Source organism: Pleurodeles waltl, chromosome 9 (genome assembly GCF_031143425.1).
Source record: "Pleurodeles waltl isolate 20211129_DDA chromosome 9, aPleWal1.hap1.20221129, whole genome shotgun sequence".
In the NCBI taxonomy this organism is placed as follows: Eukaryota; Metazoa; Chordata; class Amphibia; order Caudata; family Salamandridae; genus Pleurodeles; species Pleurodeles waltl.
Window position 1 is genome coordinate 1,140,010,989 of NC_090448.1, and position 12,395 is coordinate 1,140,023,383.

A 12,395-nucleotide genomic window follows, 5' to 3' on the forward strand; every position below is an offset into this window, starting at 1 on the left:
CCATCACCAAGATGGCTACATCTGAAAAATCCTATCCCCCCGCTGTGGTCCAACTTAGAGGTGGTACTAGCCAGGGAGTGGCACGCCTACCTGACTATCTAATTTTTTCTCCTGTCCAGGTGCCAAATGGGCTCTGGACAGAGGGGTGGCTTCCTCTCCTGTGAGGGGAGCCAGATTTGCATTTCAAATGAGGCAGCCCTTTGAGGCTTGCCACCCTAGGAAAGCTAATCAGCAGGTCATCCTGTGGGAGGGGGTGTTACACCCTCTTCCCGGACAGGCTTTTGTTCTGGACCTCCTGAGAGCAGAGGGTTCTAACCCTAGGGATTCAGAACGGTGTCTCAGGTGGCAAGCTGGCAGAAACTGGTCAGAGAACACACCTGAGGCTGGTAGTCTAAGGTCCTCTCTGGGTGCATGTATTGGTAAATCCAACGTTGGTGTCGGTGTGGGTTCACCAATATGAGATGTTTGACACCAAACATCCCTATCTTCAGTGAAGCCATTATATAGGAACTCGTATTGACTAATGTCCAGCAAATGTATTTAAAATGGCTTCCCTCGCCACTTAATATGTTTGAGAATTGACAAAACATAGCAGGGGTATATCTGCTCGTGCAGATATGCCTCACCTGTAATATAATGTACCCTACTTTAGGGATGTAAGACCTGCTAGAGGGATGACTCACATATATTGCATGCAGTGTTAGGGGGCATGGCACGCCAGCTCTGTGCCATGTCGTACTTATACTTTTCTCTGCACCAAGACACGCAGCCTGCAATGGCAGTTTGTCATGTGCTTAGTGAGGGTTCCCTTAGGGTGGCACAATTCGTGCTGCAGCCCTTGGGGACCCTCTTTAGTACCCCAGGCCCCTCGGTACCAGGGGTACCATTTACTAGGGACTTACAGGGGGTGCTAAAGGCTTTGTCAATTGGGTGAAACAACTGTGCAGTTTTGGGAAAGAGATCCTGCACCGGGGACCTGGTTAGCTAGAACCCAGTGCACTTTCAGTCAAAATCACATCAGATAACAGACAAAAAACGGGGTAATCATGTCGAAAAAAGGCACTTGATATAAAAGTGAATGTACTCAATATCTTAAAGTACCTGTTAGTTAGTTCAGCCTCTGAAAAGTGAAGTTTCTGTTCCATTAAAGTAGTGACCACTTCAGGGAAACCCAGGTACTCTATATTCCAATTTAAAGAACTGAAGGTACTCCGTACTGGACGGCTCTATTTAAAGAGCTAGTCTGTGATTTTCTGACATAAGAAGGTGTAACATACGCAAGATAGAGTATGAGTCACCAAAGACCTTATTCAGCAGAACACAGCAAAAACACTTGATGAATTCAAGGAGGCTGCACCTGTTGCTTAAACGAAGGGTTTTAAAAATGTATGTTTATTAATAGGGGATGGCAAGATGCTCGTTAAGCTGCGCCACTCAGCCACACTGTTAACTGTTGTGGTGGGGAAGAGGGGAGCCAGGGTAATAAAGGTAAATATCCAATTAAATAATGTGTGAAGCTTACCATTTAAATCTATGTTGGCCTCAGCCAAACAATACTAAAATTAGACTAGGTCTTTAAGCTAAACTTCTCCAGTGGACACTGCTGCTGGATTAAAAATGCTTCACAATTAATGTAAAGTACACCCCAGAGAACTTCAAATCACCATGCAGGTAGTTTAGCATCCACAAATGTAACCTGAGCTCTCTTTTCTCCTCCACATTTCCCAACTAAAAAATCTAAACTTTCCTGAAACTCCTTTCTGCTGACTCAGCCCGTCATGAAACACCAACAACACTTTGGCTAGCTGGTGTCGCTACCATTGTCCATGGAGCAGCTCATGTTTACACATACGAAAGAGAGAAGAGCGCAACTGGCGGTGGACATGCATTAGCAGTGACTGGCGGCAGCCTAAGTCAGGGTGGACAAGAACAGTGGTGCCATTGCAGATTCAATGGCCGTGGCTTCCGTGTACAACAACTTTCACCCCATAGATTCTGAAGGGATGACTAGATCTGATTAGAAGAATACCCCGTAGCAACTGTGCGACCTCACTCTTTCTTTAGAAGAATTAACCTTAGTTAAACGCCAAAATCATGTGTCAAGAATGTCACGTTTTGATTCTATGCGTCTTGCACTGAGCCAGTTCCGCTGGCCTCAAGCAAACTACCATACAATGAGCAGTGGTTCCCAAACTGTGTACTTGGTGAACATTTGTTCAGGAGTAGAGCTAGGTTAAAAACAAAAAAGGCTTTGGATTCTCCTCCCTATCCTCCAAAATATATAAATAGCATGTACCCCTGCTGTCAAAATCATAAGTTGTCACTAATAGACAATGCAACAGAAGCCATCAGGAACAGTGACCTCCACATTACTTATCTTACCTCTAACATGAATTCAGTATAATTTATTTGTTTGTATATGCGGCATCATTTAATGTAGTTTTGCTTTTAAGCCCATTTGTTTATTGGTATAAATATTGTTTATCAACAGCCCATTTCACTGCAAATTATGGTTTTGAGGGCAGAGATGCATGTTATGGTTTGTGTAGCTGATCAAAATAGTGGAATTTCAGGATTTTTAGATTCTGATGTGGAATCATAACATTAATTGATTTTTTGTTTAGTGCATTTCTTAGTCTTTTTCACATGTGAATGTTGAAGGGTTTCCAGTTTCTGACCCATAATAATATTTGAGAACTTTTAAAAAGAAAAATTAGTGGTTTGACACACCATTACCCATCTGTCCAACCCCTGGTGTGCACCGACGATTGGGGTTGGAAGCAGGGCCAGTCTGTGTGCCCACGTGCCTGTCCAACTCCTGGTACACATGGCTTCGGGTGTGCACCGTGGGAGTTAGATGCTGGGCCTGTCCTGTACCCAGTTCTTGCATCAAACTCTGCTGTGCACAGTCTTCCATCTTGTGTGCCATTGTAAGGACATGTCTCTTTTTGTATGTTCACCTCCAACGTTTTGGGCAGCTACTGCTCTCTTTTTTTACTCTATGCACTGAGGCCTGCTAACCAGACCTCAGTGCCAGTCCCCTCACCCTTAAACATGTCTATTTGATTGGCTTATACCCATTTGTCACAAGCTAACTTACTGCTAAGTCCCTAGTATACAGTAACAGGGGTTCCCAGGGCCTATAATTTAAGAGTGTTGCCTCAGGGTCTGCAGCACTTATTTTGCCACTCTAAGGGGGATAGGGTAAAACATATCTCCCAATCCGCCTCTGCAGATTGGGGAGGGCGGTTTAAAACTGCTAGCTCAATCAACTTTGCAATTGTAATCAATTGCAAAGCCCAGACTCCCTTTTTGTAATGTGAATGTCACCCCTACACCAGCCTATCGGGTCCTAGGGTAGGGTGCGACATATCACGAAAGTAGAACCTGTGTTTAACATGCAGTAAAAACCAGAAATTGTTTGTGTTTTTTGTTTTTTTTACTGGGAGAGAGACTTGGCAGCCCAATTGGCGAGTACAACACTTCAGCTGTGCTAGCTTCTGAATGGGTCTACCAAAGTTGGTAGTTCAAGGTATCAAACACCTCGTTACTTTAAGCCCAACTTTATGCCCAAGTTGAAATTAATGTAATTTGTTGCCACATGCTACTTTCAGAAAGCTGCCACTCTGTTGTCAAGTTTACCAGTGGCCATTTGCTGAGGCTGGCAACGAGACTCCCTGACCGCCTGGGGAGACATGCCAATGGCTCTGAAAACAGGTTTCAATAGAGGGCTCCCACTGAGGAGGTGTTACCTCCTCTTGGCAGGAAGCCACACATGGTGTTGGCCCAGCATGTGAGCTTCAAAGGGGAAGCCTTCTTTGTAGGGCAAATGGTGAACACATACTATAAAGGTGCTGCTCTTTTGTTCAGGTAGACAAGTTGGCAGCACAGAGCCACAAAAGCTAAAGAAGCCTGCTGGGGTGACTTGGGAGCCCAGATAACCGGATCACCTCTTCTCACCGCTGTGCAGCCCCTAGAGACCAGGTCCCTGTGCTAAAAAGTTGCATCTGAGTCTGCTGGACCTGAAAAAGTCATAGGAGTGCAGCTTGGTCACCCTGCAGGTGAGTCATCACTAAAGGAAGGGAGCTGCTGAAACCGCTGTGGCAAGCGACTGGTATCCCTCTCCTGGACTTCTCCTCACCCCAGGAAGACTTTGAGGGACGTCGAGCTCTATGGCCAGGATCACCTCAGCAGGACCACGGACTGGGGAGTATCCTTAGGAAGACCCCCTTTGATTGCACAGCATTTTCAGCATCCTTGAGCACCTTTAGCATCCTGTATCCCACGCATCACGACTACTCCTTAGAAGTCAATGGCAAGGGGTCACTGACGCTGGAACTGGACTAATGACTACTTTTTTTGAGGAAGTAACTGTTTTGTTAGACCTTGCTGGTCTCCTTGGCTGTCTCCCTGCCAGAGGTGGTTGCCCAAAGTAACTCAAAATAACTGCATTCCAACTTGTAAAGGTTTTTCTTGAAGAAGTTTGCGAGTGTCAAATTTGTTGAATTTGCTAATGGATGTTCGTTGTTAAGTATAAAGTTCTGATTTAGTGGATCTTTTTTATTTCGATGTCCCCTTACATTCGTAACAATAAACTCTATTGTTGATCCCTGCAATAATTTGACTGTTTTAGTTTTCCCAACATGCTTCGTATGTTGGATGCTGTAACTGTTTCTGTGCATTGTGCTATGCGGCTTGAAGTCTTGGTACACACAGTGACTCACTTTGAACAACCACCATGGGCGAGACACAATATTATTACTTGTGAAATCATCAATTAGACATTATGTACCTATTGTCGAACTGGATTGTATTGATAATTGCTACCAACGTGTACCATTGTTTTCATTTCCAGGAATTGTCTTTGCCAAATGCCAATAAACATATGTTTGAAAAAACAACAAATAAGCCAACAAACTCTGTTCTTATAAATTAATGTCGAATTTCTTGAGAGCCAATCTTCTTCCTTATTCAATTGTTTTGGTATTGCTTAAAGGCTTTACACTTGTTTTTTTTTTTTTGTGTAAGCCTGACTGGTCGGTGCCACAGCTGCCCACGGTTGAGCTAAGGTCTAACAAACAAAACCCAACTGGTCCTAAAGGGGTTGGTAGTGTATTACATGGTGAAGTCACACAACCACACCATATAATAACCCCATTTCCTCTCAGCTGTGCAGCCAGGCCCTGGGCCCAACTACTTTTGCGTCCAACTCCTGCTGCACACACCAGGGAAAGCCAATAGGGAACTCATTGTCAAATATAATTATAAAAATTTTTTTTAAAGTAATTTCAGGATTTGCTTTCTAAGAAAAATAAATGACACTCACCCTGAAAATGTTGGTTAATCAGCTTAGGTGAAATGGTTTTTCATCAATGGTATTCTATTTTCAGACCCTGCCTGGGCTGGATGTGCTGGGCTTACTGAGGCGCTGCATACAGAGGCGAAGGATGATCCTCACTGTGCCTTGGGTAGTAGAGTTCCTCTCACTGGTGGACCACGTGGCCCCGTTTCTTGACTATTACAGCAGAGTGTTCGCCCTCCTGCTGCACCTCTACCGGTGAGTGCCAAGCAAGAAGTAACGTGCTGCTTGGGGTGTCATGTCTAGAGGGGATCCGGCAGCTGGCCGCTAGCTGGAAGCTTGGATGAGAGCTAAGAATTGGTGCTGGTTCGTTTTCACAATGCTTTGCTTTTTTAAATATATAATCTGCTGTATTTTAATTGTGGATAATGTAATATGTGTAATGCCAGCTGCTTTTTGCTTTTGATGATAATTTTATACTTGAATAATGTTTTTTATTGTTGTTGTTGGTGTGAGTTTAGCACAGTGAAAACAATTTTGAGATTGCAAAAAAATACACATAAGAATCCTCAGGAACGATGTTATTTATAGCCAGGGAAACTGAAAGACTCACTGACATTACATGGGCTCAAACTTTGCTTTAACTTTATTCTCCGTTTGTCTCAGACTGTCTTATATTCACCTTCTTTGATCTCATCAATCCGGCAAGGCTGTTCCATGCATTTGCATGGTTCCTTAATATATTGTGCTTACTTATTATGTTTCTATGATACAACATTTTCTTATGTTACTGCTTATCCTGACCTTTAGCACTAGTAATCATTTCCTTCTGAAAAATCTAAGCATTGTATACTTTTGATTTCTTTTAGTGTGTGATTCTTTGTTTTGCCTCCTCCTTTTCCTATAGGGCACTCATGTTTAAATTATTGAGTATCTCCATGTAGGATAGATTTTGTATCCTGTGCCTGAACTATCTCCCATGGTCTTTAGCCTTACCTTACTCTGTAGCACTTTGGAACCACTCTATACTATCTGAATCTCTGCGAACATGGCTACCTGAGCTAAAGCTTTGAAAGCATTGCTCCCTGGTCTGAAGCAAGCATTACTGCTTTTTGTAAAGCTAAACTAACATTGCTGCCTGATTTGATTTCTCTGATCTCAGTCTCTCTCTCTCTCTAGTGCCTTGTGCCACGCTCCACGCTCTGCTGTCTGATGTGGAGGTTGCTATATCACTGTCTGATCTGCTAGCAAATTCTGCAAGTGTGGTTACCTGAGTTGATGCTCTTCCACCTTTTCTGCCTGAAGTTCTGTTAACATTGTTGACTCCTTTAGAGCTTTGATCACATTGCTGCCTTGTGTGAAGCTCTGCTAACATTGGTGCCTTCTCTAAGTTCTGGTAGCATTGCTATGTTACCAGAAGCCTTGGTAGTAATGCTTCCTCGTCTCGAGCTCTGGTGGCATTGCTGCCTTACCTGACACTCCGGTTATGTTGTAGCCAGAGCTCATGCTCCAGTAGCATTGCTTCCTGACCTGACGTTCTGCTAGCATTGTTGTCTGATATAAAGCTTTAGTCGCATTGCTCCTTAAACGAAGCTCGCTAGTCAGTAAAACATCTTTATTGTTTAGACGCATGTCTACAAAACAATATACTCACACACAGTAAAAGCCACCAAACCCCGACCACCCATCCCAATTTACAATCAGTAAAAGCATTTAGAACCATTGGCTCCTACCCCCCAACACTTGATCCCTCATTAAAAAATACAACCTAAACTCACTGAATGGCCCCCTTCTTCCCATAACCCAACCTAAAATCCCACCTGTATTGACCAGTATAAAGCTTTACTATAGTTCTAGTACAAGCTTGCTTTTAAGAAATGTGTTAGTGCACAGGCTGTGCCAACAACCCATGTTCGTGAGAAGTGCCAATGCCCCTTTTCGATGATGGATACCATATTTTAATAAGAAGGGCTTTAAAATCTGGCATCGTATTTTATAAAGGTGCAGGCAGTCGAAAACAAAACTAACATTTGGATTTGTCACCTGCAACCCACAGTAGCAATTGTTTGCAGCGTCAAAAAATGCATTAAATACCTCCCCTTTTAAATACCGGAAATTCAGTTCCACCCAAACCTTTACGGGTCTGGGGTTCAGAAATGCTGATATGTAAGGATACCACCTTGAGTTGTTCCAACCCTCAAGCATATAACTTGCACCATAATTAAAGTCTATTATCCTAGATTCTCTTGCGGTCTTCTCTCAGTTCCCCTATGGATAAGTGTGGTGCCTCTGTTACTCTAAATTTGCCCACCTTCAACCTCGCTGCAATTTTCATTTTAGTTCTGTTCTTGAGATTTCCTGAGTGCAAAGGCTTGCCACTTTTTGGCCTTCCGAGGTCCAGAGCTTATCCCAGAAGGGTAAGGTAAGCCTTAAAGGCCAAGAAATTCCATGCCTGGAAGTGCACTTCTACGCATATATTCGGTCACATTGTGCTTTTGGGTGGTCCTAACAATGTTTTACGGCATTTACAATCACACTTCTCCCAGCTGGCCTCTATACCTAAAGTCAGCAATTCTGCCCCATATTGGCATTGAGTTGGAACCACAGCATTATAAGTGGCAAATACTCGGGTCAGAGATGGACCACCATAAGTGTTTTAAAATTTTACTAGGCCTCCTATAGCAGATAATGCACGCGCCTCCACCATTTCTTTATGCATGGTCCAGTGTAATTTATTATTAAACAACATCCCTAGATATTTGTAGGAGGTTAGCACCTCCACCCAGTGCTCAATTTGTAAATAAAGAGGTGCCGGTGGTCAAAGCCCTTCTCTTAAACACGAGGCTGCTGTAATTAAATCTGCCAGCACTGAATACTGAGGCAGCGTAATGCTGAAGCCATCTCGGGCCTCTTCAATCCATTTACGGCCACCCCGCCCCTTCAGCTCATCCTACAACTTTCTACTTTCTCCCTTTAGGACGCTTTTTAGTTTTTTCTTCTTCCGTATTTCCCATATGTATCTTTGCTCGCAGCAAATGCTTGAGGCATAAGAATAAGCCTCGGCCCTCACAAATAAGTGCTGGTGCTCAGCACCGGAAACAACAAGCACAAATTAAGCACTGCCTCCACCACTCCGTTGCTTAGCATCCTCTTGTATGCTTTTGTTGTTTTCCCAAAATCTATCATTTTTGTTTTCTCTGAATTAAACTTTAACTTGTTGGCCATACAATATGAATTGAAACTATCCAGCTTTGTCTAAAGGCCCACCTGGGTCAGATCTAAAATGACCAGGTCCTCCACATAGAGGAGGCACGATATGTGCCTACTCCCCTCCCCCATTTTTGGCAAAAAGGATTTTGTATTAGGCACTAGGCAAATCAGCCAAAAATAAAGCAAACAGTGAGGGAACCAAAATGCAATCCTGCTTTAAACTGTTACTTAGCAGGATTCTTGTGGATAGAGTCCAGTTTAAATCCAGTTCTACTTGTGCCCAATTTTGTTTATGCAATTCCTGGAGGACCAAGCTTGTCCCAAAGAATGGTGTGGTCTACCAAGTCGAAGGCTGAACTGAAATCAACAAAACAACAGAAGAGATTCCCTTTCGTTGCCATTGCCTTCTGCCCGAGAGCCCAAAGACTGAAGCAGTGGTCTATCGTAGAATTACCACTTTTAAACCCTCCTTGTACCATCGGGACAAGATTTTCATTCTCGAGCCAATCTTTCAGGTACCCTAATATTACCTTAGAATACAATTTAGCCCCAGTATCCAGCAAACTAATTTAACAATAATTTCTTGGGTCATCCAGCTCCTTTTTCTTATGGATTGACTTAATTATTGTGCTCTTCCAACTTAGTGGGAAGCTACCCATTTTTGTTACAAAAAGAAAGACTTTAGAGAAGATACAAGCCCACCACTTACGGTTAGATTTTATAACAATGGTGGGTAGATTGTCCGGTCCTGCTGCCTTAGTTAGTTTCAAGGAGGCTATTAATTTCAGAAAGGAGTCCTCTGAAAAGGACTCCAATAAATCCTCCTCTTCCTCCGGAGTAGGCCACCTTCCTTTCTGATCTTCCTCTCCAGCTTTATAGATGTTACTTCGGTAAGTAACCCAGGCATATCATATTTTTCTCCCAGGTTTGTGTTAGATCTATTGTTCTTCTTAGATGGTCCATCTCATGAGCATTCCAGGAGAAAATACCCAGGCTGGCGGGAGGGTCTAACCCACCTGCCCTTCCCAGGAAGAGGCACTCTTCCGATCAACACTCAGCCGCACAAGCCTGTTGTGTAGTGGGAAATAGTCCACCTCCCCAGCTCTGGAGTTGGTTGCTACTGTAACCTCTACGTTACTGTGCTTATATCCCACTAAACAAGAGGTGGGGGAGGTGCTGTCTATTCCAATCACCTTATTTACTTGTTGCAGATTTAGGCCGGCAGGATGTTCCAATAGTGGCCTGCTAAGTTGCAGGGATATTTCCTCTCCTGGTACAAAAGCTATATCGCTTGATGCTATCTCCTCCAAAGTTTTACCCAAAGCAAACACATTCAGGAGGTTAGACCTATTTAATGGTTTCCATTTATTTACTTTCTTCCCCTTGTGCATGATATCCAGATCTATTTGCTTAGTTCTCAGAGCCCTGCTTGGGACCTGTGGCAGCTCCTGATCTGATATACAGCCCCCTTGACTACCCAACGTAAGAGCAAGAGGATTCTGGAGGTTGAAACTCTTTTTCCTGTCTGGAGAAAAAAGTCTATAAGTCCTGTCTACCAGGCACCCCACTTTCTTTACTTTGATGGGCTTCTTACTGTTAATCTTAACTCTACCGTTGTTATCCAAAGCCCTGGGGCTTGTCTTCCTTAGGGCTGGGAGCGTATCTGACTGCCTCTTATTCCTCTCCCCAGCTAGCATCCTTCATTCCTTTACCCCCCCCAATACTTTCTTCTCTGCTACTTTTGGGAGAATTTCCTGCCATATCTGCAGAGTGGAACTTCCTGACCTTGTTCGAGATCCTCCTTGACCCTTTCTCACTACGTGAGCCTTTCCCCTGGTTCTCGCGACAAAGCTGCCAGTTCCCAAATCATCCATGATACCATCTTTTTACCAACATAGACCTTTTGGGATATACACAGAAGGGTTCCCCCCTCTCCCCCCGGCGTACCAGGTGAGATGGCCACTGGTCTAACAAGGGAGGGCATACACACATTTTGTTTCTTTTAGTTCACCCAGTATTTCCTGCTGGATATGAGCTTCAGTTCTCCACGCCTCATGTGCAACAAGAGAGTATTCCAGTATGCCTTTAAGAGTCTTTTGCATTAGCAATAAAATGTCCAATATCGGTGAGAGTCTCAGTAGTGAAGGGTCTTCATTTACCATTTATGTAACATGGCTCCCTTGTTTCACCCCGTGGGCTAAAATCCCTGATTGATCTATTGTAGCAGACATAACTTCCTGAATCCTGCCTTTTCCAGATAAACCCCCACCACACCCACCTCTTCCATCCCCTGTCATGTCACCCACCTCCTCCTCTGAGACTGCAAAACTTAGCTTTGATGGACGGAACATACAAGGAGACAAGGATAGTTTGGGATGGATCTGATCGAAAGACTCATACATATCCAAGGCTTCCCCCTCTTGGGCTTCCAGGACTCCCCTCACCCCCTCTTGCCCTCCTAGAATGGGATACCACAGGACGGGGACTCCCAGAGACTTGAGGGACTAAGTTCGTAAAGTGTTTGCCCATGAAGTTCTTTTTGGAGGCAGCTTAGACCTTTGCTGAGGATTGCTTAGTTACAATCCCTTGAGATTGGTCTGCTTGGTGGCTTATTTGCTCCCCTTCAGTTTGCAGGACACATTCTTGACTCAATTGGTTCCTTGAAACAGCTGCTGGACCCTTCATGCCCTGTGCTTTTCTCATATTTTTAGCTGGAGCCTTTAAACCCCTTTTCTTTTGAGGATACATCGCCACACAAACTCCACAAGTAACTGAGGGGCCTAATATTCTGCATTTATTGCTTGGAGAATGCAAGGGAAGTGTCCACAGGACGCTTTTGATCACAGCTCAGATCACTTACCGCCTCCTGGATGCCACTGTGAGCTGCTGCTGCCACCACCCCAACCGCAGCTTTAACAGCGCCTGCTTAGTGCACTTAAACGCATTCTGGGGGTCATGAATTCCCCTTTGGCTGCACCCCTACATAGCTGCTCCCAAAAGATAATACCCTTAACTAGGGTATACCAGCGGTTTGAGCCAGAAAACAATGCAGTTCAACTCCCAGCAGCAGCCCTGCACCGACCCCAGACAGCGTGTCCGCAAACAACACAATCCCGTAGGGACACAGCCCCGTCTACACATCCCTGCTCCGGTGTGACTGACTTTTTTTAGAACTATTCCAACTTCGAACCTAGAGGCTGGAGGCTATTTGCAGCATCCGGCATCTCTCTCTGTGTACCCGGTCCTTCCAACTGACCAACGCCGCATCCACAGGGTAAAGCAGGGGGTGTAAAGTGGCCAGCAACATGTAAATAATGGGGATTCCACAAAAATTCACCTGCGGGGGCAGCGGCACAGCAGGAGCAAGCTGGCGGGTGGGTGGGAATGAGCGCAGCATGCTTGTGAATCAGCGTCTACATTAGTGTCAGTGTCAGGAGGAGGATCTGTGAAGCTCTGCTAACATTGGAGTTTCCTTTGAATTACTGGTGACATTGCTATTGTACCTGAAGCTCTGGTAGCATTGCTACCTTACCTGACCCTCAGGTTACATTGCTGCCTGCCATGAATGTCTGGTAGCATTGGGACCTGACCTAAAGCTCTGCTAGCTTTGCTGCCCTTTCAAAAACAAAAAAAAGGCCTTCTAAGTGAACAAATTTTCATTTGCACAAATTGCTAAGTAAAAAGGAAATGTAGATTAGTTATTAAACAACTCTTACAATTTAAGTATATTTTAATTCACTCGTAAATTTACCTAACATAAATGAGAAATGTATTTTTTTTCTTCCTAAAACATGTTGGTCCTAATTCTCCAAAGAAGTGAGTGAAATGCTTCCACTTCAGTCTTATCTCGGGTCTTGAGAAGAACAATGATATTGCTTTGTGTTAC

At 44.1% G+C, this 12,395-nt stretch overlaps 1 protein-coding gene across 1 annotated transcript in view; it reads left to right on the top strand.

Annotated features, from left to right (window-relative positions):
- The window catches only part of CDAN1 (codanin 1), a 219,765-nt gene that overhangs the window by 121,212 nt on the left and 86,158 nt on the right, over positions 1-12,395 (top strand). The window contains exon 14 of the mRNA XM_069208913.1: positions 5,391-5,557. Coding sequence (XP_069065014.1) covers positions 5,391-5,557 — 167 coding nt within the window. The remainder of the gene's footprint in view (positions 1-5,390; positions 5,558-12,395) is intronic.